The following is a 22,439-nucleotide window of genomic DNA, read 5'->3' as shown; positions in this document are numbered from 1 at the left end:
TACACCCTTATCTTGAACTTTGAGCCATGTGAATATCTTATTACAAAAATAAATACAATTATTAATATAAAAAGATTTTGCAATAGTCCAAGATAGCCTAATCTGAGGCAACAGGAATGGAGGAGACAGATCTTTTCATAACAGAAGTAAACGTTTGAAACCGAGAGCTGTCCATCAGACAGGCATTTAAGATATGATGTATTGGGGGAACCGAAGCCTCAAGTATACCCAGGTTTGCGCTCTCACAAAGTTGTTCCTAAACTACAGTACAGCCTTAACTTGTCTTTAGGTCACTGGGGCGAATGGGGGAAGAGATGGGAGTCCCTTTACTCCAGTTTATAAATCCTAGCTAGCTCTTCCCATGCTTTTCTTAAATGTTTTGTGTAAATGAAATTTAATGAGTGAGATTATTTGGGAAGAAAAAGGGTTTACGTCATCCCTTCCAGTTCATCATTCATACATCCTGTTCACTCCCACTAGATTTGTGGAGACGTATGAAATTTATGTGGCTTTAAATGCTTCAGGAAAGGGTAGAAATTTATTCTCTCCTATCCCACCTCCCAGTGAGGAAGTGGGGCAAAACCTATGACCAAGGCGAGGGGCCAAGCTCCAGTGTAACTCGAGTGCACCATCCCCATGCCAGGTTTTTCTACTCCTGCTCTTTCCCTATCTTGTCCTTTCCCCAAATCCCCTTTCATTGTGATTCCATGTCCCGCCCATCTTTGACTTCACTAGTGTGTGTGGAGGGAGGGGGAGTGCCGCTGCGCACCGGAGGCCAGAGTCGTCCTTTGGTTGCCAGCAGCAAGGGTTCCTTAGTCTCCCAGCCTCCGTCTTCGGCTCAAACAGCATTAAACTTGCAGGTTAAGATCCACGTCCAGGACATGGTTCCATAGTGTAGCGGTTAGCCCACCTGCTTTACACACAGAAGGTGCTCGGTTCCTGCCCCAGTGGAGCTACAGCCTTTGGTCTACAGCCATGCCATCCAAGTCCTATCTCTTGGAAGCTAAGCAGGGTCGGGCCTGGTTAGTACTTGGATGGGAGACCACCTAGGAAGACCAGTTGTTGTGGGTATAAAAAAAAGAAAAAAAAAAAACACGCCTGCCCCTGAGGGCCATAGTCCGGTAGTCTTGAAGGACAGCCGATATTCAGCGCTCCAGAGCAACTGCGCAGGCGTCAATCGTCAATCTTCCTTTCTTGACACTGCAGTTCCCATAAGGCCATTCAGCGTCCCCTGCTCCGCTGAAGCCCAGGAGCTTACCCGGCTCTGAAAGGGCTGGGGAACTCTCCCCGCACTGCATCATGGAATACATAGTCTAACAAAAAACGCCTTTGGGCACAAACTCCCAACCAAGCTGACGTGTTTACCTTTGCACTGGCTGCGGCGGCAGGGCGGGGGGAATGGGAGAGCATCTATGAAGAGTAGCTATCAGATTTCGTCATAAAACCGCGACCAGACGGGCGGCGCCATCTTCGAACTTGGACTTCCGGAAGGACTTTGGTGAGGGTGAGTGTACCGCAGCGGGGTGTGCGGGGGGGCCTCACGATTATTTCTCTCCCTTCTCCTTTTGCCGTAGCACTAAGATATTGGGAATGAACTCCCGGCTCCGCTATTCCCTCTCTGCACGAAATCGCGCCCTCCAGCCCCCGCGCCGCTACAGAAACCATCATCCTCCCCACTTTCTTCCCCACGGTGGCAAGCGTGCATCCCCATCTCTGCTAACAACGGGTCTTGCCTCCTTCCCCCACGCGGTGTCCGTAACGCGGCATCCTGTGTTCTTGCCTCGGTGCCTTTCACGTTACACTCCATCGACTCTGAGCGTACAGTAGTCCTCAGCCTTAGACAATTCAGGGCTCACCTCGGCACCTGCTAGTGGTGAAAGCTGCCCCCACGCCCAGAAGTGAGAGCGGGCAGGTGGTCACTCCTCTAGTAGTTGAGGTTCAGTCTCCTCATTCTGCTATGTCGTAGCCTCTTCCTCACTGAGGTTTTTCTAGCCCTGGGGGTTGTGCCCCGCGCGCTGCAACCCCATTGGCGTAGCCAAGGGCCAGTTATGTTTCCCTGTTTGGTCCTTTTATCACATAGCAAGTTGGCAGCCTGCTGGGGAAGGTAGAGGTGACGACTTCAACTCCACCCCTGATAACCCACTTTGTTTGAGTGGCGTAGGGTATAGACAAGCCTCTTTGCCTCTGTGGCGTATTGTTACACAAACTTAAGTCATTCCTGTACATCGTCACTTTTTGCCACCCATTCTTATCAACTGTACAATTATTTTCTTAATAGTTCTTTGATTTATTTTTAAAATTTAAGTGCTTTAGTCTCTAACCAATATAGGTGAAACCATGGGGGTCATGGGCTTGTTACAGTTTTTTAAACAAGTTAAAATAAAAACAATCGTCAAAATTGTTCATTTTCGTACCATGAAAATCGTTTTGCATACCACCAGTTGTACCATAGGAACACTTTGGGAAACAGTTTATTAGAAATTGTGTGTTTAAAGAAACTCCTTATTTGAGGAACATCTAATTATTTCCCTTGGCTGAGGAGGTCAGGCTGGCAGCCTGGAACAGCATGGGACCCAGACAAATCAGGATACAAATGTAAAATTTTATAAACTCTATTATAAATTTACTAAACATCCTTCCTTTACTGTGTCCAAAATTTGTATTGTGAAGTCATAAATGGAAATTAACCATCATATGGTGCTGTTGCCTTCAGCTACAGGTAAGATTCAAAACTAGAAAAATATTAGAAGAAAATAAAATAGGATATGTTTATATCAGTAAGGTAGAAAATGCCTTTTTAAGACACAAAACAAACCATAAAGAAAATTGAGAAATTTAACTAATTTAACTTCGGTTTCAGAAGAACATTATAAACAAAGTTAAAAAAAAAAAAAAAAGGTAGATACAGAGAGAAACTATTTGCAACACAATTAACTCAACAGATCAGTGAGGAAAAGATCAATTTGCCCTAGAAATACAGGCAAAGTATATGCACAGGTAGGTCATAAAAGACATATAAATGTCCAACATATAAAAGAAATTAACTTCAATTATTATCAGGTCAATGAAAATACAATAAGGAAGAATTCTTTCACCCATCAAATTGGCAAAAATTAAAGATTGGCAAGGGTGATAAAATGCTTACTGCAATACAGTTAGTGGGAATATAAATTGGTTTCATTAAATTTAGATATGTGCATATCCTTCAACCCAGCGCACTAATTTCACTTCAGGTGCTCATTCTAGAAAAATAATTTTTCATTAATGAAGACATCTTTACTGGAATACACATTGCAGTATTATTTGTAACAGTATAACTCGATTATCCTTAAATGGAGAATAGCTAAATAAGCTATAATTCTATGGGACAGCATATAGTAATTAAGAATGAGATAGATGTATGCATACTAGTATGGAAAATCTTTAAGGCATACATAGAAGTTCTCTTAGCTGATCTCCATTTAACTTTATGTTAACCGATGTTCCCCATTTCCTTTGTAAAGCATACAGACCGATGCCCATGGCACACTGAATGCTCAAAATCATGTAGGCTTTTCTCTTTTAGGCCTAGTCATTCTACTCCCACTAGTTCAGTTGAATACTTACCAAGACTCGTATTGATTCCTGAATTTGTGTCAGTTAGTTTGTCATTATATTTATATATTATGTTATATATTTAAATTTTAAAGGAATTTGAGTATGACTTATTGTCTGTATTAAAACTAAGCTGAGATATGGAAGATAAACAGGTGTTTTATTGTTATTCTTTATATTCTACACATTTATAACTTTTGTATCAAGTGAAATTTTTATTAAAACAATTCTAAAACAGAAAAGAAAGCAAACTAAGTTGAATGCTTTGGAAACATAAAAGAGATGAGTTTGCAAACAAGCAAAAGAGCTGCCAAATAGGTGTTATTGAAATAACTGTAAAAGATTGAGGAACATTTATAAAAATTTGGAAGGTTACTGCACTTAAATTGCTTCTCAAAAGTGTCTTTCAAGAAAAGAAGTAAGTAGTCTCTGGTGCTCCTTGCTGCTGAGAAGTCAAGTTAAAGGAGACTGAGAAGTGTCAATTGGATTAACTAACAGTAATTAATGACTTTCGCTTCAGTGATTAGTTGGGGGCAATATGCTAGTTAGGATGAAGCAGGGTAATTAAAACGTAAGGGCAGACAATTCTTTCAAAGGTTTAACTGTGAGAGGGAAGAGGAGGATATTAGTTGGAGGAGGAATATGGGTTGAAGGATAACTGTGTGTTAAGATGAGAATTATAAACATTTAAAGGCTGTTTGGAAGGAACCAATGGAAAGGAAAGGATAAACACCTCCAGTTTCCTTAGGAGGTGTCGGGTAATGGGTCTAGAACACAAGTGCAAGGTTTAGCCTTAGAAAGTAGATGAGGGAAGGGTTCAGATGCAGAGAGTGTTAGGCTACTTGACAAGAAATTGAAGTATCTCCCATCTACTAGCTTTGGTTTTTGTTTCAGAAATCACAAAGTCATCTGCTGAGAACCAGGGGATAAGACACTGGAGTAGAGAGAAAGTGTGATTGCTAGCGCTTGGCAGCTTAGATGCACACATGGAGAAGACAGATGATTTGGTTCATCCAGGACTTGAATTTTGCCAGGAGTGTGGAACAAAAAGACAAGAAAGGAACTTCATAATAAGAAGAATCTGATGAAAATAAAGGAATCCAAGCAAGATTGGATGTGATCTCTCCATAGGGAGAAATTGGAGAGATCAATGGATAGAGTGGCTCGATATGGTTGAAGAATAGATACAGTGATAGTAGTTGAGCAGTCTAGCTGTAATGATGGGAGGTTGTGATCAGATAATGGATGTTTTAGTGATTTTGGAGGTTAAAAGGTTTTATGTGATGACAAGGTCCAGGGTGTGACAGTGTAGTGATTAGCAGTGCTTCACCTCAATGTTATAAGCTTCAAAGGAACAAGGTTTTTACAGGAGGGGAAGGACTGCTGGTCAAGAAGAGGCATTGTAGCGGAATTGAGAAAACACTGATCCCACTTTCTTTCCTGGGGGTAAGTGGGATGCGAGAGAATGAGCAGCCTCCTCTTGAGAGCCTGGAAAGCTAGAAATTTCATTTCCTGGAAATTTACAATCCAAGATTCCAAATATGATTTAGGTCTTGCCAATCAGATGTGCTCTTGAAGAACTCAAATTTGGACTTGAATTTAGAGAGGAGAGAGGCAGGCCAGAAGGTATGCATTTTGCTGGTGCAGATCATGGCAGTGGTATGTTTCTGGATCCGGGAGCCAGAGAATGGTCTTCCGCATTTACTCAGGTCACTTTCTGATTATCGCAGAGGCAACCTGTTTATGGAGCCATCAGCTGTAAGCAGGAGCTTCTTGATTCAACAGGTGGCTCCCCATCATGGCATAGGAGAGGCCATGTGGTTCTTGAATCAGCAGCTTTAAAACAGCTCCTCAATTTGACAAGCACTTATTCCTAAACTGTCCCTCACCCCACTCCACCCCTCCTAATGATCCATCTGTGATTCTCAAACTTGTGTGTGCATCAGAATTCCCTGAAGGCCTAGCTCCATCCCAGAGTTTCTGATTCAGTAGATCTGGGGTAGGATTTCCAAGTGTTACTGAGGCTGCCAGTTCTTGGACCACACTTTGAGACCCACTGATGTGAATCATTTAATACCTTTTAATTATTAAGCCTCTTTTAGCTTGAACTGACTAGAGAGGATTGTGTTCTGTGCAGCTGAACCTTGACCAATATAGAGGGCAATATTCATTTTATTCACATCTTCTCTGTCCTTACCTACTTGATCTGTCAATGATTAAAGGAAGTAGTTTTTGAATTTCCTGTAGATTTTGCTTTATGTGTTTTGATGCTGTATTGTTCGATATCTAAAGGTTCATGGCATTTATATGATTTGAAGTTTGTTTTTTCTTTCTTTTCTCTTTAATTACCCCCAACTTCTTTTTTTTTCTCCCTTCTTTAATTCCACACCCCCAAACTTCCATCCCTGACCTATGGATGTTGCCACTTCCCTTTTTTAAGAACTGAATCTCTGAAGGCGGGTGTCTCCCTTTTTCAAGAACAGGATCTCGGAAGGCGGAGTGTCTCACCCCACACGCTCATGGCGTGCACCTGGGGAACCTGGCACACCTGTGGTATGGTCCGTGGCTCCACATGGGGCCAAAACCCAGGACCTTCTGCATGTAAAGCAGACGTGCTAACTACTACACTATGGAGCCATCTCCTAATTTGAAGTTTTGTTCATTATAAAGTACTTTCTTTTTGTTCCATTTAATACTCTTTCTCCTGAATTCAACTTTGCCATTACCATCAAAACTTTTCTTTTTGCTTACGTTTGCCTGGTATATTTTAATTCTTTTTACTTTCAGCATTTTGAGTTCCTTTAGTTTAGACATTTCTTAAAAAGCATGTAGTTGTTTGACTTTTTAAATCAATCTGAATCTTTATTCTTTCTTTTTTATTATTTGTTATTATTTATGCCTACAGCACCTGGTCTTTCTAGGTGGTCTCCCATTCAAGTACTAACCAGGCCCGACCCTGCTTCGCTTCCGAGATAAGACATCAGGCTTGGTCAGGGTGTCATGGCCGTAAACCATGGACTATGGCTCCACTGGGACACGAACCCAGGACCTTCTGCATGTAAAGCAGACGTGCTAACCACTACACTATGGCACCACATCCTTTATTCTTTCTTTTAATGGCTGAATTTATCTGATATATGTTTATTATACTAAATGTTTTATCTTGCTTCCATCATCTCTGTATGTGTGCTTCCTTATTAATCTTTTATTGTGTAGTCTTTTAAAAAATTCCTCTGGTTCTTATGGCCTACTGCATATTTTGGAAGCAATATAGTATACCGTTTTTAGTTGTATTAAACATATAAATGGTATTGATAAACTTACATTTTTTTAATTTACTGGCCTTAGAAGCAAAATTAGGATACTTCTTTTGTCTTGGTCCATTACAACCAGAACACTGTTATTTTTACATTAGGGGCCTTTAAAATTTTTAAGTTAGGATCTGTTTTATAGCTGTGGTTATCATGGTTGTTGAAACTCAGTTGCCTTTATGACTAGGGTAAATGGTTATTGCCAGTCTTTATACCACAACTTCTCCATTAGCAAGTTCTTTATATTGATTTATCTTTAATTGGCTAAAGTAGGTCTTCAAGTGGATTATTTTTAAGGACTATGCATAAATTTTGTAATTCCTAAACACTGAGAACGTCATTTTGTTGCTTTTACACGAATGACATCCCAGTTAAGTAAAGAATTCTCGATTGTTTTAATGTTTCTTTATCTTCTGGAATCAATTGTTTTTGAGAACTCTAAGGCTACCCTGATTTTTCCCCCACTTTGTAGAACAAATTTAGTATGTTCATTAAGTTATTTCTTCATCCGGTTGATTCTTTGTTGATTTTTGTTTCCCATTGACACTGTAAGCCCTTTGGATCTATAGACCGAGGTCTTCTTTCATTTTAGGATAGTATTCTATTTTTTATTTCAGGAAATTTTCTTTTATTCAATTTTTGTAGTTTTTTTTTTTTTCTGTTACCATTTCTCTTCTCTCTTCTCTTTATCAGTTTTTCATATGTTGGCTTCCCATTTTCTTTATTCCATCCATATCATCTCACTAATCACTTTTATCTCTTTGCAACCTGTGTGCATTTTCTGAAACCCATCCTTCACATCATTCATTTCCTTTTCAGCAGTATAATTTCAACATTTTGCATCTCTGGTTTTCGTTTCTATAATTTTATTCTTTTGCTCAGTTTCTCATGACTGCCAGCTCATTTTTTACATTGCCATTGTTTTATCTTTTCTTTGATCTCTTGTTTTTCGAATTATACAGTCTGTTTTTTTGAAAATATAGAAGCTTTTGTTAGAAATTTTCTTCTGTTTTCTGGAGACTTTCTTTGAAAGGTACATTTCTCTTTCTTTTTTTCATTTGTTTGTGTCATATTCTTTCTGTAGTAGCTATGCATAGATCCCATTTGGATCCTTTTTGCTGATTACTAATTTTGAATAGAGTGGCTCTGCCATGACTTGCTATTTACCAAAGAACAATGTAGGTAAATTCTCACTGACCTATGTTTACCTTGACATTGTTGTATTCTATCTTTAGCACATGATTTTTATGTTTTATCGCAGCACCTGCTTCAGAGGGTTCGCTGTCGTTACAGTTTATAATCTGCTTAGATTGTAGTTTCTTTAAGAGAGACAGTTGGGGGGACTTTAATTTGTATGACATTTCTTAAGGAGTTTATATTACTACACACATTGCCACTGAAGCTGATGATTTCTTTATGCTCAAGACATAGAAAGACCTGTTGGAGGTTTCCTCCGGGGATTTGAGCTATTTTTTTCTCTTTGTCACAGACCAGAAAACTATGCCCTTGCTCAGTTCTATTTGCTTAGGTTTTTGGTTTGGTAATGAATGTTTTGTTTACCTCTGTCCATTTACTTTCATCCATGGTTCACAACTAATTTCCTGGGTTTGAAGAAAATGAAAATGCATGACTATTTTTTAGTCTGTTCTTCAATGTGGAAAAGGTCTCTTAACATAGTAGGATGTTCCTTAATTGTCTCAAAGCCTACCACCTCCCCCATCCAGGTGAAAGATTAATGGCATGGCACTAGAGAACTGTTTTACTTATTTTTGAATAAATCTGTTCCTTGACTAATAGTCACAAAGATATATGTTAGCTCTAGGCATTCATTGTAGTATCCTTGTAAGAAAACTTATGAGCTTTAAATTAAATAATGTAAATAAAGCACTTAGTATGTGCTTGGCACATAGTAAGCATTTAATAAATGGTAGCTTCATTATTATTTATTATCAGCTCCACTAACATGTAAATTCCATAAGGGAAGGGACTTTGTCTGTCTTGCTTATTTATTATATTACCAGTTTCTAGAACAGTGCCTGACATGTGGAAGATGTTTGGTAATTATTGTTAAATGAATGAATGAATGATCAAAGAGCTTAGGTTTCTGGTTAGGAAGGGTGGAGGTGAGGGGAGAAAATGCAGGAAAATAGAAAACTCTGAGCCAATGCAAGTAGCTTTTGCCTTCAACTCATTTGTATGTCTCTGTATGCAGGGGCTGCCATTTTAGGGGTGCTGATGGATACCTGCGGGGTCGGCTGTGTTGCCCTGGGGGAGGCCGGCCCCGTGGGGAACATGACTATAGTAGACTCTCCTGGACAAGAGGTGCTAAACCAGCTTGATGGCAAGACCTCTTCAGAAACAACCAGTACGGAGACTTCTGTAGAGATGTCTTTACCCACCCCTTTGTCTGGATTTGAGGATTCTCTCGATGAGAGGAAGTTCCTTCCAGAGCAGGAAAGCCTCTCCAGACTGGAACAGCAAGGTATGTACCTGTCCTTTCATCTGTTTCTCTCCCCATGCTTAGCTTAAGATGAAAGTGAGCAGGTTGAGCTCATAGGACCTTACAGACCTGGGTATGGTATAGTCTACTCCAAAGAGGTTTGAGCTCTGGTGTCATTTCACAGACCCATATTCTTCTCTACAGATCTTTCTTCAGAGATGTCAAAAGTCTCAAAGCCCAAGGCCTCAAAGCCTGGCCGGAAGAGAGGTGGTAGGACACGGAGAGGCCCAAAAAGGCCCCAACAACCTAATCCTCCATCAGCCCCTCTGGTTCCTGGTCTCTTAGATCAATCCAACCCTCTATCCACTCCCATGCCTAAGAAACGAGGTCGAAAGTCCAAGGCAGAGCTGCTGCTGCTGAAGTTGTCCAAAGGCCTAGATCAGCCAGAGTCTCCACCTCCTAAGAGGCCCCCTGAGGACTTTGAGACCCCGCCTGGGGAACGACCCCGCCGAAGGGCTGCCCAAGTGTAAGGATTGTTGGGCACAGCTTGGTGGAGGGGGTTTGGGGTGAAGGGATCAGGGTGGGGCAGATGTTGGAGTGATGAGAAGACAAGATGAGGCATCGGGTAAGCGGGAACGGTGTCTGGGTTTTGGAGGCTTGAGCATTCTTCTAGCTCTGGCCACAACACAATTTTTCTGTTGCTAACTTTGTCTGGGAGGTTTCTTTCTGTACCTTGTATCCTATCACATTTTTCACAATTTCCCCCCAGGTCTTCATTGTAATTTTACCACCCAATATATATAAGTCTATTTGTGCCCTTCCATTCTTTTCCTTTGCCCTTCATGATTTTTGACTGTGGGAGAGTGAAAAGTGCTATGGACTTAGAGTCAGAAGACCTGGGTTTAGATGCCACATATGCTATCTTGGAGAAGCCAGTTAACTTTCCTGGATTTCTGTTTTTTCGTCTCTATCAAAAGGGAAAGGGAAATTAATATCTGCTTCACAAGATTGCCGGGAGGATCCAGTGAGATAAGAATCAGCCAAGTGTCTGGAAAAGTGGGCTCTTAGTTAAGTGTTCGAGTATGGCTCTGACTTTGCCCCATCCCACAGGGCACTTCTGTATCTTCAGGAGCTGGCTGAAGAGCTCTCAACAGCCCTGCCTGCTCCAGTATCCTGTCCTGAGAGCCCCAAGGTGAGCAGCCCCACCAAACCAAAGAAAACCCGGCAACAGGCAGCCTGTCAAGGTGGAGAAGAAGAGGATGACACCGCACGGGATGAAGACTTCGTTCTCCAGGTTGAGGCTGAAGATGGAGAAGAAAGCGAGGCCCCAAGTGAGAGCTCATCTGACCCTGAGCCTGCCATGCCCCGAAGCACCCCACGAGGATCCACTTCAGCGGTAACCTGAATGGACAAGAAAGAAGATGGGGAAATAGTAGGATTATTAGGGGCGTCAGCAGGGTGCCCAAGAGGAAGGCTTTGGCCTACTAACAGTGAGGGCTAAAAGAGGTAAAAGAAGGAAAGCACAACTTCAAATACAGTTGAAATTGCAGGGGCTGAGGATATGAGTAAACAAGATCATTCATTCGTATACTGAGTATCTGCTCTGTGCTGGGAAACACAAATGTGGATTAGACAAGAATCCTGCCTCTCAAAGTTCAGTGTGCTAAGTGCTAGACTAGGAGTGAACAAAATGCTTTGGGCATATAGAGGAGGGGTGATTAACTGCTTAGGCTTCACAGAGGAATGGTAGTTGAGCTAGGTCTTTTTTTTCCTCTTTTAAAAATAATTTTTTGATTTTTCAATTATAGTCGGCATACAATATTATATTAGATTTAGGTGTACAGCATAGTGATCAGACATTAATATAACTTACGAAGTGATCACCCTGATAGATATAGTACCCATCTTATATAATTATTGCAGTATTATTGACTAAATTCCTTATGCCATACTTTGCATCCGCATGACTGTTTTGTAATTACCAATTTGTACTTTTTTAATCTTTTCCCCTTTTTCACCCACCCTGAAGCTAGGTCTTGAAAGGTGAATGGAAGTTTGATGGGTTTTCCCAGGAACTGGTTATGGCTGCGGTATAGGGCTGGGTGTAAAGTGGTGGGGAGATTACACTAGAGAGGATGAAAGGACTAAGATTGGGAGGAGCCAACAAAGGTGTCTGTCTGTGTGTTTAATTGTGGTAAAATATATATAACTGAAAATTTACCATTTACAAAATGTACAGTTCAGTGGCATTCAGTGCCTTCACAGTGTTGTCAACCATCATTGCTATCCATTTCCTAGACTTTTTCATCATCCCAAATAAAAACTCTATACAACAAAGGTGTTTAAGTAGAAAAATAACACAGTCAGTTAAGAAAATAGATCAGTTTGCAGTTGACAATTAAAAGACACTTTCAGTGATCCAGATGAGAGATTGTGAGGGCCAGAATCAAGCAGTGAAGGAGGAGAGGTAAGGGGTGCAGGTTCAAGAGGCATATAAGAGCATTAATAGTACTTAGGAGTAGAAGGAAAAGAAGGCATGGGAGTTTCCAGTTTAGATGGTGCTCTCATGCACTGGTCTTGGGAACACAGGAAGAGTGGAGGATGCAGGAAGGGTGAAGGTGGACAGGGCCAGCGATGAGCTCACTTTCTGACAGATTGAGTTGGGGGAGTCTGTCAGCCATTGCCATTCTTCTAGGGATATCCGGTTACTGGTCACACATAAAGGACTAGTGCCTTACTTGTCTCCAGTGCAACATTGAGGAGCAGCAGATTCCTCAGAAATCAAGATAAATATTTTGATGTAACATTTAAAAAAATCAAAATTCAACAAATCTATAATGAACAAAATATCAAAATTTTAAATAAAGACAGGAACTGTATTACTGATTTTTCCTTTTGCCTCATACTCTAGTATGGCTCAATGCCACCCTATATGTCTAGAAAAGTTGAAACCGAATAGGTTTAAATTTTCTAAGATATAAACTTGATAATCAGGTGTAATGATGGTGATCAAAGCCATGGGACAAGATGACCAACGATATGTATATAGAGGGTTGCAAAAAAATGAGGGAGGCTCTGGGCTGTACCATCATCAGTTAAACCTATTAGAGGAAGGAGAGCCCATGAAGGAATATTAGAAGGGTGGGAGGAATAAGGAGAGGCTCCATAGGACAGGAGTTTTAAGAAGTAAATGGGAACCTGTTGAATCAAGTGCATGCAGATGATCAGAAAATAGATAAAGGTTTTGCAGTTTTGATGGAGAGGAGTAGAAGCGGAAGGTAGAGAAGTCATTGTATTGGTTGAAACATAAACCTTTTAAGATTGTGAGCAGAGGTTAGAAAGGAAGTAGTACCAAGAAAAGTAAAAGCTGTCTCCTAGGGACTTTCTCCAGCCTATAAAATTCTTACCTTTACACTTTCTTCAATTCAATCCTCAGAAGCAGAAGCCACACTGCCGGGGAGTGGCTCCCAATGGCTTACCAAATCACATCATGGCTCCTGTTTGGAAGTGCCTCCATCTTACCAAGGACCTGTGAGACTTGGGAAATGGGGCCTGGGGATGAAAAGCTGGTGGTGGAGTGCAAAGGGTAATCTAGAAGTGGGGCCGTGGGAAAGAGGGCAGAACACTGAAGACATTCATAGGCAAGAGCTCTAGATATGTGCTGTCCAATATGGTCGCTACTAGCTTCACATGGCCCTTTAATTTTAAATTAATTAAAATTAAATAAACTCGAAAGTCCAGTTTCTCAGTTGCACTAGTCGTATGTCTAGTGTCCAACTAGCAGCTAGTATATTGGACAGATAATAGGTCACCTCCATCATCACAGAAACTTTCTTTGGACAACACTGCTCCAGAATTTCTCTCCTCCTTCACTAACACTTCTGTTTCCTCAGCCGAGAACAGAAGCATTCATACTGGGAGTTTGCAGAATGGATTCCTTTAGCCTGGAAGTGGCACTTGTTATCTGAACTGTAAGTCGAAGAGACATCTTTGAAGCCTAGAGGGGGTGACCCCACTGATGATGGAAGGGTGGCAGAGGGCTCTTGAGTTGTGATGAATATCCTGGGATGGAGGACACTTTTCCAAGTTCAGGCTGTTGTTCCCTTTGCTTTTCCCTAGTGAGGCAGCTCCCTACCTGCCCCAGGAGGAGAAGTCTCCACTGTTTTCTGTACACCGGGAAGGACTTCCTGAAGATGGCACACTCTACCGAATAAACAGGTGAAGATTACATCAAAAGAGATTTTACATTTCTTTTTCTGCTTCTAGGAGATGTAAATAAGAAAAATGCATGTTGAAAGGGGTGACAGATTGACCCAGTTCTTCCCCTGATGCTGGTCCACTTGGTCCCAAGGGTAAGAGTCCTGGCTAGATCTGGTCAGTCCCCTCTACTTTTCAGTGCTCATTGCTGCTGGCCAGACAGGGAAGCTAAGGAGATGGGAGGTTAAACCTGTTTACAAGGTCACACCTACTCAGAACATTCTCTGAGAGACTGGCCCTAGAGAGAGCACTGTAGTAAACAAAATGCACACCCCATCATCTCTGAAGGTAAGCTAGAGCTAGACTGACTTGGGGAAGGAAAGGAGGAAAATACAAAAGGTGGCTGGGACCGTTCTCACTTGTAGACTGTTCTTGATATTCTGGCGCCTGCTTAAGCCAGTTCATACTAGCTCCCCATGGAGCTCCCGTTCTGTCCTTATTACCATTTTTTTTTAAGGCTTAATTTTCTTTAGAGCAGTTTAGGATCACAGGAAAATTGAGAGGAAGGTACAGAGATTTCCTGTATATCACTAGCCCCTATCCTCATATAACCTCCCCTTCTATCAACATCCCCCACCAGAGTGGTGCATTACAACTGATGAACTTACATTGATATATCACAGTCACTCAAAGTCCATACACTAGGGTTCATTTTTGGTGTATATTCTATGGGCTCAGACAAATGTTTAATGACATGTATTCATCATTATAGTATCACCAGAGTATTTTCATTGCCCTAAAAATTCTCTGTGCTCCACTTATTTATCCCTCCCCACCAAACCTGTCACTGATCTTTTTACTCTCTCCATAGTTTTGCCTTTTACAGAATGTCATGTAGTTGGAATATAGTATGTAGCTTTTTCAGATGGACTTCTTTCATTCAGTGATATGCATTTAAGGTTCTCCCATACCTTTTCATGGCTTGATATCAAGCTTATTTCTTTTTAGTGCCAAATAATATTCCATTGTCTGGATGTATCACAGTTTATTTATCCATTCACCAACGAAGTTTTTATTATCTTTTATTAACTCCTTTCTTTATCCCATGTTTGACTTTTCTCTAGATTTAGCTCGATCACAGCACACCCAGAGCGCTGGGATGTGTCCTTCTTCACAGGGGGACCTCTCTGGGCTCTGGACTGGTGCCCAGTGCCAGAGGGGGCAGCAGCCTCACAGTATGTGGCCCTTTTCTCCAGCCCTGATATGAATGAAACACACCCACTAAGCCAACTTCATTCGGGCCCTGGGTTGCTCCAGCTCTGGGGCCTTGGGACCTTGCAGCAAGAAAGCTGGTGAGGTGGGGCTGGGACACTGCCATGGGAGGGTGGTTGAGGAGGAGAGGACGATGGGGCTGGGCAGGCTTGGGGACAGGTGCAAAGGGCTTGGTTTGGCTTGAGACGAGAGGACCACAGGCTCTGGCAGCCCTAGGCCTCTCCTTCCTACCCATTCTCCCCACGTGCTTTCTCTCCTCAGTCCTGGCAACAGGGCGCACTTTGTCTATGGCATTGCTTGTGACCACGGCTGCATCTGGGACCTCAAGTTCTGCCCCAGTGGAGCATGGGAGCTTCCAGGCACCCCTCGGAAGGTACCTCCAAGTCGATTATGGGATGGCCCTAGGACTCAGAACCAGGACAAAGAGGCACTGGGCGTTCCCAGAATTGGAGGAAGGGAGGTTGGAGAGTGGTGGATGGATCTTTTTCTAGCAGTTCCATATCATATTTTCAGAGACCAGAACCTCCAAAGTTTTCTGAGAGAAGCCTGAGGCAACAAGCTTCAGCGCAGGTCTGGTCTCACCCTCTAGGCTCCTCTCCTGCCTCGATTGGGTCTCTTGGCTCTCGCCTGCTCAGACGGGAAGGTGCTGCTGTTCAGTCTGCCCCATCCTGAGGCCCTCCAAGCTCAGCAGCCTCCAGGTGAGTAGCACAGCAAGGAGAATGGGGCTGCTGTAGCTGTGACCAGAGCCTAGTAGAGCCTGTCCCATCTCCCCTGAAACTCCTCTAGGCCCCGTCTTTCTAGTACAAAACCTTATTCAGTCACACCTCCCATTCTGACTTCCCACATTTCGTACTGACCTCTCTCTTTTACAGCCTACAACTGGTACTCTCTTTTGTAAACTTAGAACTGCACTCTTTCAACACATTGCCTTCATATCTCCCTCTTCCCTATTCTCCTGTGTTCTCAGGCTTCCTCCATCTTATTGCCAGGTACTTGGATGTGTAAAGAGCTGCTGCAGGCTGAGGCTGGTGGATGGGGCTTGTCTCTAATCCTGTCTTCAGCCTCTCTTGCCCTCACCACCACACATACACAGAAACACGGTCTTTGTTGCGATGAGAGGGAGAGAATATAGAGCTGAAGATGAGCAACAGGCAGCTCTTATTTGTTTAATTTATTTGCTTTTCAACTATACTGAGTGTGGAGGAGGGCATCCAGGTTCAAACTCTGAGAAATCCCGTATTTCATGGTCTGGTGGAGAAGTGGGTTGAGGAGGGAGTGGGAGGCGAGGAAGTGAAGATAGAATGGGCAGACAGCATTTCCGGAAGTGTGGCTGTAAAGGGGATCACATAACTCAGGGTGGCGGCTGGAGGTAAAGGAAGGATTTTATTTGTTTGGTTGGTTTAAATAGGAGACAGTAGTGCATGTTTACATGTGAATATGAGAATGACCCCTAGGGAGAGAGAAAGTGAATAATGCAGGAGAAAGGAAGAGTAACCAAATAGTAAAGTTCTGGAAAAGGTGGTAGATGATGAGAAGAGAGCAGAGTGGAGGGATCAGCCATTCTGACAGGAGGAAGGATACTACTAGGTATAACAGGAGAGTAAAAGAAGATAGGGCAGAGAAAGGTTCATACATTTGGTGGTGGAAAGATAGGAGTGTAAGGGGGAGGTCATTATTGAAAGGGCAGAGTGCCGATCTAAGCAAGGCTGATTAGAACCTTAGTCCACTGGATCCAGAGTGTCAGTTACTGCTCTTTTTTCTTCACAGATGCAATGAAACCCGCCATCTATAAGGTGAGTGAGGAACCTGCTGTCTTCGCTGAGGCTCCGTCTTCTAGAGCCTCCTTTACTGATTCTGTAGTGTATCTCCTTCTAACTCTGAAAAATCTCTCCATCCTGCTGGATTAAACACTGATTTGAGTCTTAGTTCCAAACAGTCAGTGTCCCTAACCCTAGTCCTGTCTCTTCTGTCTCTGCAGGTACAATGTGTGGCAACTCTTCAGGTGGGGTCTATGCAAGCTTCAGACCCCTCTGAGTGTGGTCAGTGCCTTAGCCTGGCCTGGATGCCCACGCGGCCCCACCACCACCTGGCTGCTGGATACTATAATGGTAAAAAACAAAACAAAACGTAAGGAGCTGTTGCTCTTTAAGCTTTGATACGTGCTTGTTTTGGGTCGTTGTTTCTTCTTTGATTTAGTGTTAGGCATTACGTAATTATAAATATTCAAGCACTGTAAAAAAAATACAAACAAAAAAGTCACTAGAATGTTTTCACTCAAAAATAATTGAGTAGATGAACATAATTTCATGCAGTTCTCTATGCATATATAAAGGTAACAAGATTAGATGAAGAGAGAAGTAATTCTATAAAAATGGGATCATACTCTATAAGCTGTTTTAAAATAAAAGATATTATGTTTAATTAAACTTTAATTTTACAGAAGAAAAAGACAAATGAAACTGAAAGATTAACTAAGCTCCCAATAAATGTTCCTTTATCACAGAGACAGTAGTTCTTTAAAGATATTTTTAAGATTAAAAAAGAATCAAAGAGATTATAAATAATATTAACTAGTTGGAGTTACTAGGTTGTTGTTGTTTTTTAATAACAAGTTCATTTTTAGACATCAATAGACTTTATTCTCCTGGGTTAAGGCAATGAGCATTCATATTCTTCTTATCATCCCTCCCACATCTTCTAATTCTGTTTCTTTTGATGATTTTAGTCTTACATTGTCAAGGTACATGATACTTGATGCTGTTTTGCTATCTTAATCCCCAAAGTCATTTAATCTTAATTTTATATTGAAATAATTGTAAAACTCTACCAGTCCTTTTATCTGTCTCCCCCTCCATTGCTGGATTATTTATATCGCTTAGCTGTAATTTATTGTCAGTATGTTCTTTTTTTCAAGAAAAGTTCATAGGTGCTACATTTCCTGAATTTATGTATAAAAGAAGTTGTAGCTACACATATTTTTCTAAAACTTTATTTATTAAATTCTTATTGTTCTTTAATTTATTGTTTATTTTTATCAAAGTTATACTTTTGATTAATTCCTCCTTTGCCAGCCTGGTCAGGGGTCAACTTGTTTTGGGTCAGCTGAGTTAATTTCTGTTTGTCCATTTGTTTTCTGTTCCTTTATATTTTGTTTCTTTTGGCTGCTTGCCTGTTCTTTGTCTTAGAGCAGAGTTGGCAAACATTTCTGTAAAGGTCCAGATAGTGATTATGTTGTGTGGGCTGTTTGGCTATTGTCAGATCTATTCGACTCTGCCATTGTAAAGTGAAAGCAGCCATAGACGTTGGGTAAACAAATGAGTATGGCTGTGTTCCAGTCAAACTTTATTTACAAAAATAGGCCAGCAGACTATATTTGGCCCCTGGGCTGTAGTTTACTAAATCTGCCCTAGAGGATTTATGTTTTTTAAAAATATCTTTACTTTTATTTAACAGAGAGTAGAGGCTACTGGGCGCATTCAACTTATCCTTCAACTACAGGTCCCAGACTAAGCTATCGCTTTTTTTGTGGCTGAGAATTAGAACTAAAAATATTAGATTTAATCTTTAAACTACAGAGAAATGTTGGTTACTAATCATGATCCCTGTATCCTTTCATAAGGGATCAGATCTGAGGGTAGAAGACAGAGAAAGAAATAAGGGTGAGGAAGAGAGAACCTGCCTTAATACCTACACATTCTGTCCCTACCTCAGGCATGGTGGTTTTCTGGAACCTTCCTACTAACTCGCCACTGCAGCGGATACGACTCTCTGATGGCTCCTTGAAGCTCTACCCCTTCCAGTGTTTCCTAGCCCATGACCAGGCTGTGCGTACCCTCCAGTGGTGCAAAGCCAACAGGTTGGAGCAGGAGAGCTGTGGAAGTAGGAAGTAAAGCCGGGGTAGACTGACTCTTCCAAACTTTTCAGATTTGATTTTCTCCCTCTTCCATCTTTCCACAGTCATTTCATAGTCTCTGCAGGGAGCGACCGGAAAATCAAATTCTGGGATCTTCGACGACCTTATGAACCAATAAACTCAATCAAGCGCTTCTTGAGTACAGAGCTGGCCTGGCTGCTCCCCTACAATGGTGTCACTGTGGCTCAGGACAACTGTTACGCCTCGTACGGCAGGATGGACATAGGAGGAGCTCTGGGGACACGCCCTAAGGGTTGGGGTGCAAAGTGTGCCAGATTGTTGTGGGGAGAGGAGAGTTGGGGATTGTTTCACTGAGGTTGAATTCTGGAAGGAAGTGGGGAGAAGAAATTAATCTAATTTTAGAAAAAGGAAGATTTTACTTTCTTTTTCTCTTATAGTTATGGACTCTGTGGGATTCATTACATTGATGCTGGTTACCTTGGTTTTAAGGCCTACTTCACTGCTCCTCGAAAAGGCACCGTCTGGGTGAGCCCCTCTCTACAAAACCTTCATTACACAGGAAAACAATTCCTTTACCCACTTAATGGTGGTTAGGAAAAGATAGTAGTTTTGGAGAGAAGAAGATAGGTTTGTAGTAACTTTATCATCAAAGATATGGGTTATGAGAAACTCATTTTTGTTTGTGTGTGTGTCTCTCCCCACCTGAGACTTCAGTTATTACCAGTTTATAGAACTGAATGAATGAATGAATGAATGAATGAAAGAGATCCATTTCTTCCTATTAGAGTCTTTCAGGATCTGACTGGCTTGGGACAATAGCCGCAGGAGACATATCCGGGGAGCTCATTGCAGCTATATTGCCTGATATGGCACTGAACCCAATAAATGTCAAGCGACCTATAGAGCGAAGATTCGTAAGTATATGACTATTTAATGGTAGCACCGTCTCACGGGTCCTAATCCACATGACTTCCCTAATTAGTACTACAAATTAGTACTAGTGTACAGATTAGTCTCCCAGCCCTGATATTAACCCCAGAAGTCTTAGCACAGAGTTGCATGTAATCTTCTCTACCCTAGTGCATCTGAACATATGTCTAAACACATTACTTTCTTCCATCTTTAAGAGTCTCCTGCCCAAAACTAATTTTCTTTCTCTTTTAATTTTATTCTGTCTTCAGTATTATGAAACCTAATCTCATGGTCTCCTTTCTAGCCTATATATAAAGCAGATCTGATGCCATATCAGGACAATCCTGAAGGTCAAGGCCACTCTTCTGCTTCATCTGGGGCCCCCAACCCTCCAAAGGCTCGAACTTATCCTGAAACTGTCAACCATCACTACTTGCTTTTTCAAGACACAGATTTGGTAAATTGAGACCGGGAAAGTGGGTGTGGCATTAGAAAAGGTAGAAAACTTTAGTCCTTGTATGGTAGGGGATCCTAAGAAGTTCCAGCACAAAGATGCAAAACTTAAGAGGCTGCTCGCTTTCCCTCTCCTGTTACAAACCTCCCCAGGGATCATTCCACGACCTGCTCCATAGAGAACCAATGCTACGCATGCAGGAGGGAGAGGGACACTCGCAGCTCTGCCTGGACAGGCTGCAGCTGGAGGCTATTCATAAGGTAAGAATCGTAGGTCTCATCGTCTCTATACTTCACTCTCATTTTCTTCCAGCTCTGAGACTGTGCTCAGTGAAATCAGAGATGAAAAGGCAACAGAGTTAGCTAAGGAGGGAAAATAGCTCTGGCAGGCTCATCTTCAAGAGCATGATAGATGTACCTCATTCATTGTCTTCTCATTCTTACTTGCCTTACCCCATCATAGTGCTCGCCTTTCAGATTGTGGCTCTTGTTGTTTGTTCTTACATCTAGGATTCACCCGAAAGCACCAACTATGAGCATCTTTCTTTGGTTTTCTATTCTCTTCACAGGTACGTTTTAGCCCAAACCTGGACTCCTATGGATGGCTGGTATCTGGGGGACAGTCGGGGCTGGTTCGGATCCATTTTCTCCGTGGACTCACCTCCCCACTGGGCCATCGTATGCAACTTGAAAGCCGAGCTCACTTCAATGCTATGTTCCAACCATCCTCCCCTACTAAAGAGCCTGGCTTCTCTCCAACCAGCCATTGCCTTCTACCTAGTCCCTAGTTGTGATCCACATAGGACCCTTGGAATGAAGTCTGCCAAGAACAAATGGCCCCTATGCACAGGCCATAGGAACTGGGGCCTTCCTGGACAGTGATGCTGCCAGGCCTGGACCTTTAGACTTGCCTCCCCAGGATTCCATAGATACCTCTCCTTCCACAGACTTCTCTTGTCATCACAGCCCCCCTTCCACAGACTTCTCTTATCATCACAGCCCCCTGCGGGCAGGGGGGCTCACCCTCCTCAACTCTCAAGGTTCCTCAGCCTAAAACTATGGCTCACAAGAAACACTCAGGCCTGACATATGCTTGGGAGTCAAATGGCTCATATTGAGCCTATTGTGAAGTGGGTAAAGCTAAGTAAAGGTACCGGGTGTTTTTGAGACCACATGCGAGTGGATGTTTGGAGAACTGGAAAGGGTATCTGCATGAAGGCCCCTGTCTGACTATATTGCAGGATCCAAAATGACTGCCTCCCTACCTTCCTCTTTAGAGTAACCAACACACAGGTCCATGACAGGGTGATAGTAATTTATTGGACTGAAGCTGCTTATAATAGTTATTTAAGGAACAGCACAAACATCCGACCAATAGAACAGTGGCTCAGATCTTACTTGCTCCTGCTTTTGAAATATTCCCAATCACTGGTCATCTGACCCTACTTGAGCACTTGTAGACAGTCAGGTTTTAAAATATCTTTACATCAAGTCAGAGAGTATACCTCTATAAATTTTACCATGGGTATTAGGAAATCTAGTCATTCTTCCCTGTGATTTCCCTTTTAAGTATTTAAAAATAGCGATCATGTGTTTCCCAAGACATCTTCTCTAGATTAAATATCTTCAGTTACCATAACCATTCTTTTATACCTCATGATTTTTGATACTTATTAAACATGTTTAGCTACTTTATTTCAACTATATAGGAAGTGTTTAGAGCCTAAATACAGTAATGTACAGTAGGTCCTCACTTAACATCATCTATAGGTTCTGCAACTTTGAAATAATGTATAACAAAACCAATTTTACCATAGGCTACTTGATATAAACAAGAGTTAAGTTCCTATGGCATCTCATCAACATTGTAATGAAACAACATTGAATGAAATGACGTTATTTGAGGACCTGCTAAATTATAGCTCATTTGTTAGAGTCCTCTTGTGGGATGCTGCAGACTCATCATGACTGCAATACTGCCTCCTAAGCAAAGATGTACCCCAGCAATGGGAAGCAGGCAAACCATAGTCTTGGAATGTATAGGAGTATAATCTGAGATTTGGGGTAAGTAGTCAGATGACCTCAGAAACTATTATAGAGAAAAATATATAGCCAGCTGCTATTGAAGGAAGTGGAGATTAGTTTAGTGCCTACCTGGAACGAAGCCCTTTGGCACTCTAGACTTATTGCCCAAATAAATATCTGGGAACAGCTTTCTGCCTCTTAAGTGTAGGGAATTTATCATATGTCAGAAAATATCCTTTAAGAAAGAAATCAAGTACTTCAGTTCCATTCCTGTACAGAAGAGGAAATGGACCTGGAGGCAACCCAGACCATTAGTAGCAGAGGGACTACAACCCACGCCAGTACAAAGGAGTCAAATATT

The 22,439-nt window shown here is 41.9% G+C and overlaps 1 protein-coding gene across 3 annotated transcripts; it reads left to right on the top strand.

The window, feature by feature from the left end:
* The first annotated feature begins 1,078 nt into the window (after window positions 1-1,078).
* GTF3C2 (general transcription factor IIIC subunit 2) lies at window positions 1,079-21,692 on the top strand. Of its 3 annotated transcripts, none has more exons than XM_036225130.1 (19): window positions 1,079-1,504; window positions 9,118-9,387; window positions 9,550-9,871; window positions 10,456-10,741; window positions 12,782-12,876; window positions 13,239-13,316; window positions 13,465-13,563; window positions 14,799-14,894; window positions 15,076-15,187; window positions 15,404-15,512; window positions 16,582-16,607; window positions 16,793-16,922; window positions 18,526-18,670; window positions 18,772-18,933; window positions 19,126-19,213; window positions 19,474-19,602; window positions 19,905-20,057; window positions 20,207-20,314; window positions 20,623-21,692. In XM_036225130.1, exons 2-19 carry the CDS (start codon window positions 9,141-9,143, stop codon window positions 20,839-20,841), a joined length of 2,604 nt encoding a protein of 867 aa, XP_036081023.1. In that variant the 5' UTR covers window positions 1,079-1,504; window positions 9,118-9,140; the 3' UTR covers window positions 20,842-21,692. The 3 variants fall into 3 exon arrangements, with proteins under 3 accessions (XP_036081023.1, XP_015984497.2, XP_015984496.2); XM_016129011.2 differs by having other exon boundaries at window positions 14,667-14,894; XM_016129010.2 differs by lacking the exon at window positions 1,079-1,504 and having other exon boundaries at window positions 9,098-9,387; window positions 14,667-14,894.
* The last annotated feature ends 747 nt before the right edge of the window (window positions 21,693-22,439 follow it).

Source organism: Rousettus aegyptiacus, unplaced genomic scaffold, assembly GCF_014176215.1.
Source record: "Rousettus aegyptiacus isolate mRouAeg1 unplaced genomic scaffold, mRouAeg1.p scaffold_m13_p_7, whole genome shotgun sequence".
In the NCBI taxonomy this organism is placed as follows: domain Eukaryota; kingdom Metazoa; phylum Chordata; class Mammalia; order Chiroptera; family Pteropodidae; genus Rousettus; species Rousettus aegyptiacus.
The sequence above is the reverse complement of the archived record's forward strand: the minus strand, read 5'-3'. Positions and strand labels throughout refer to the sequence as shown.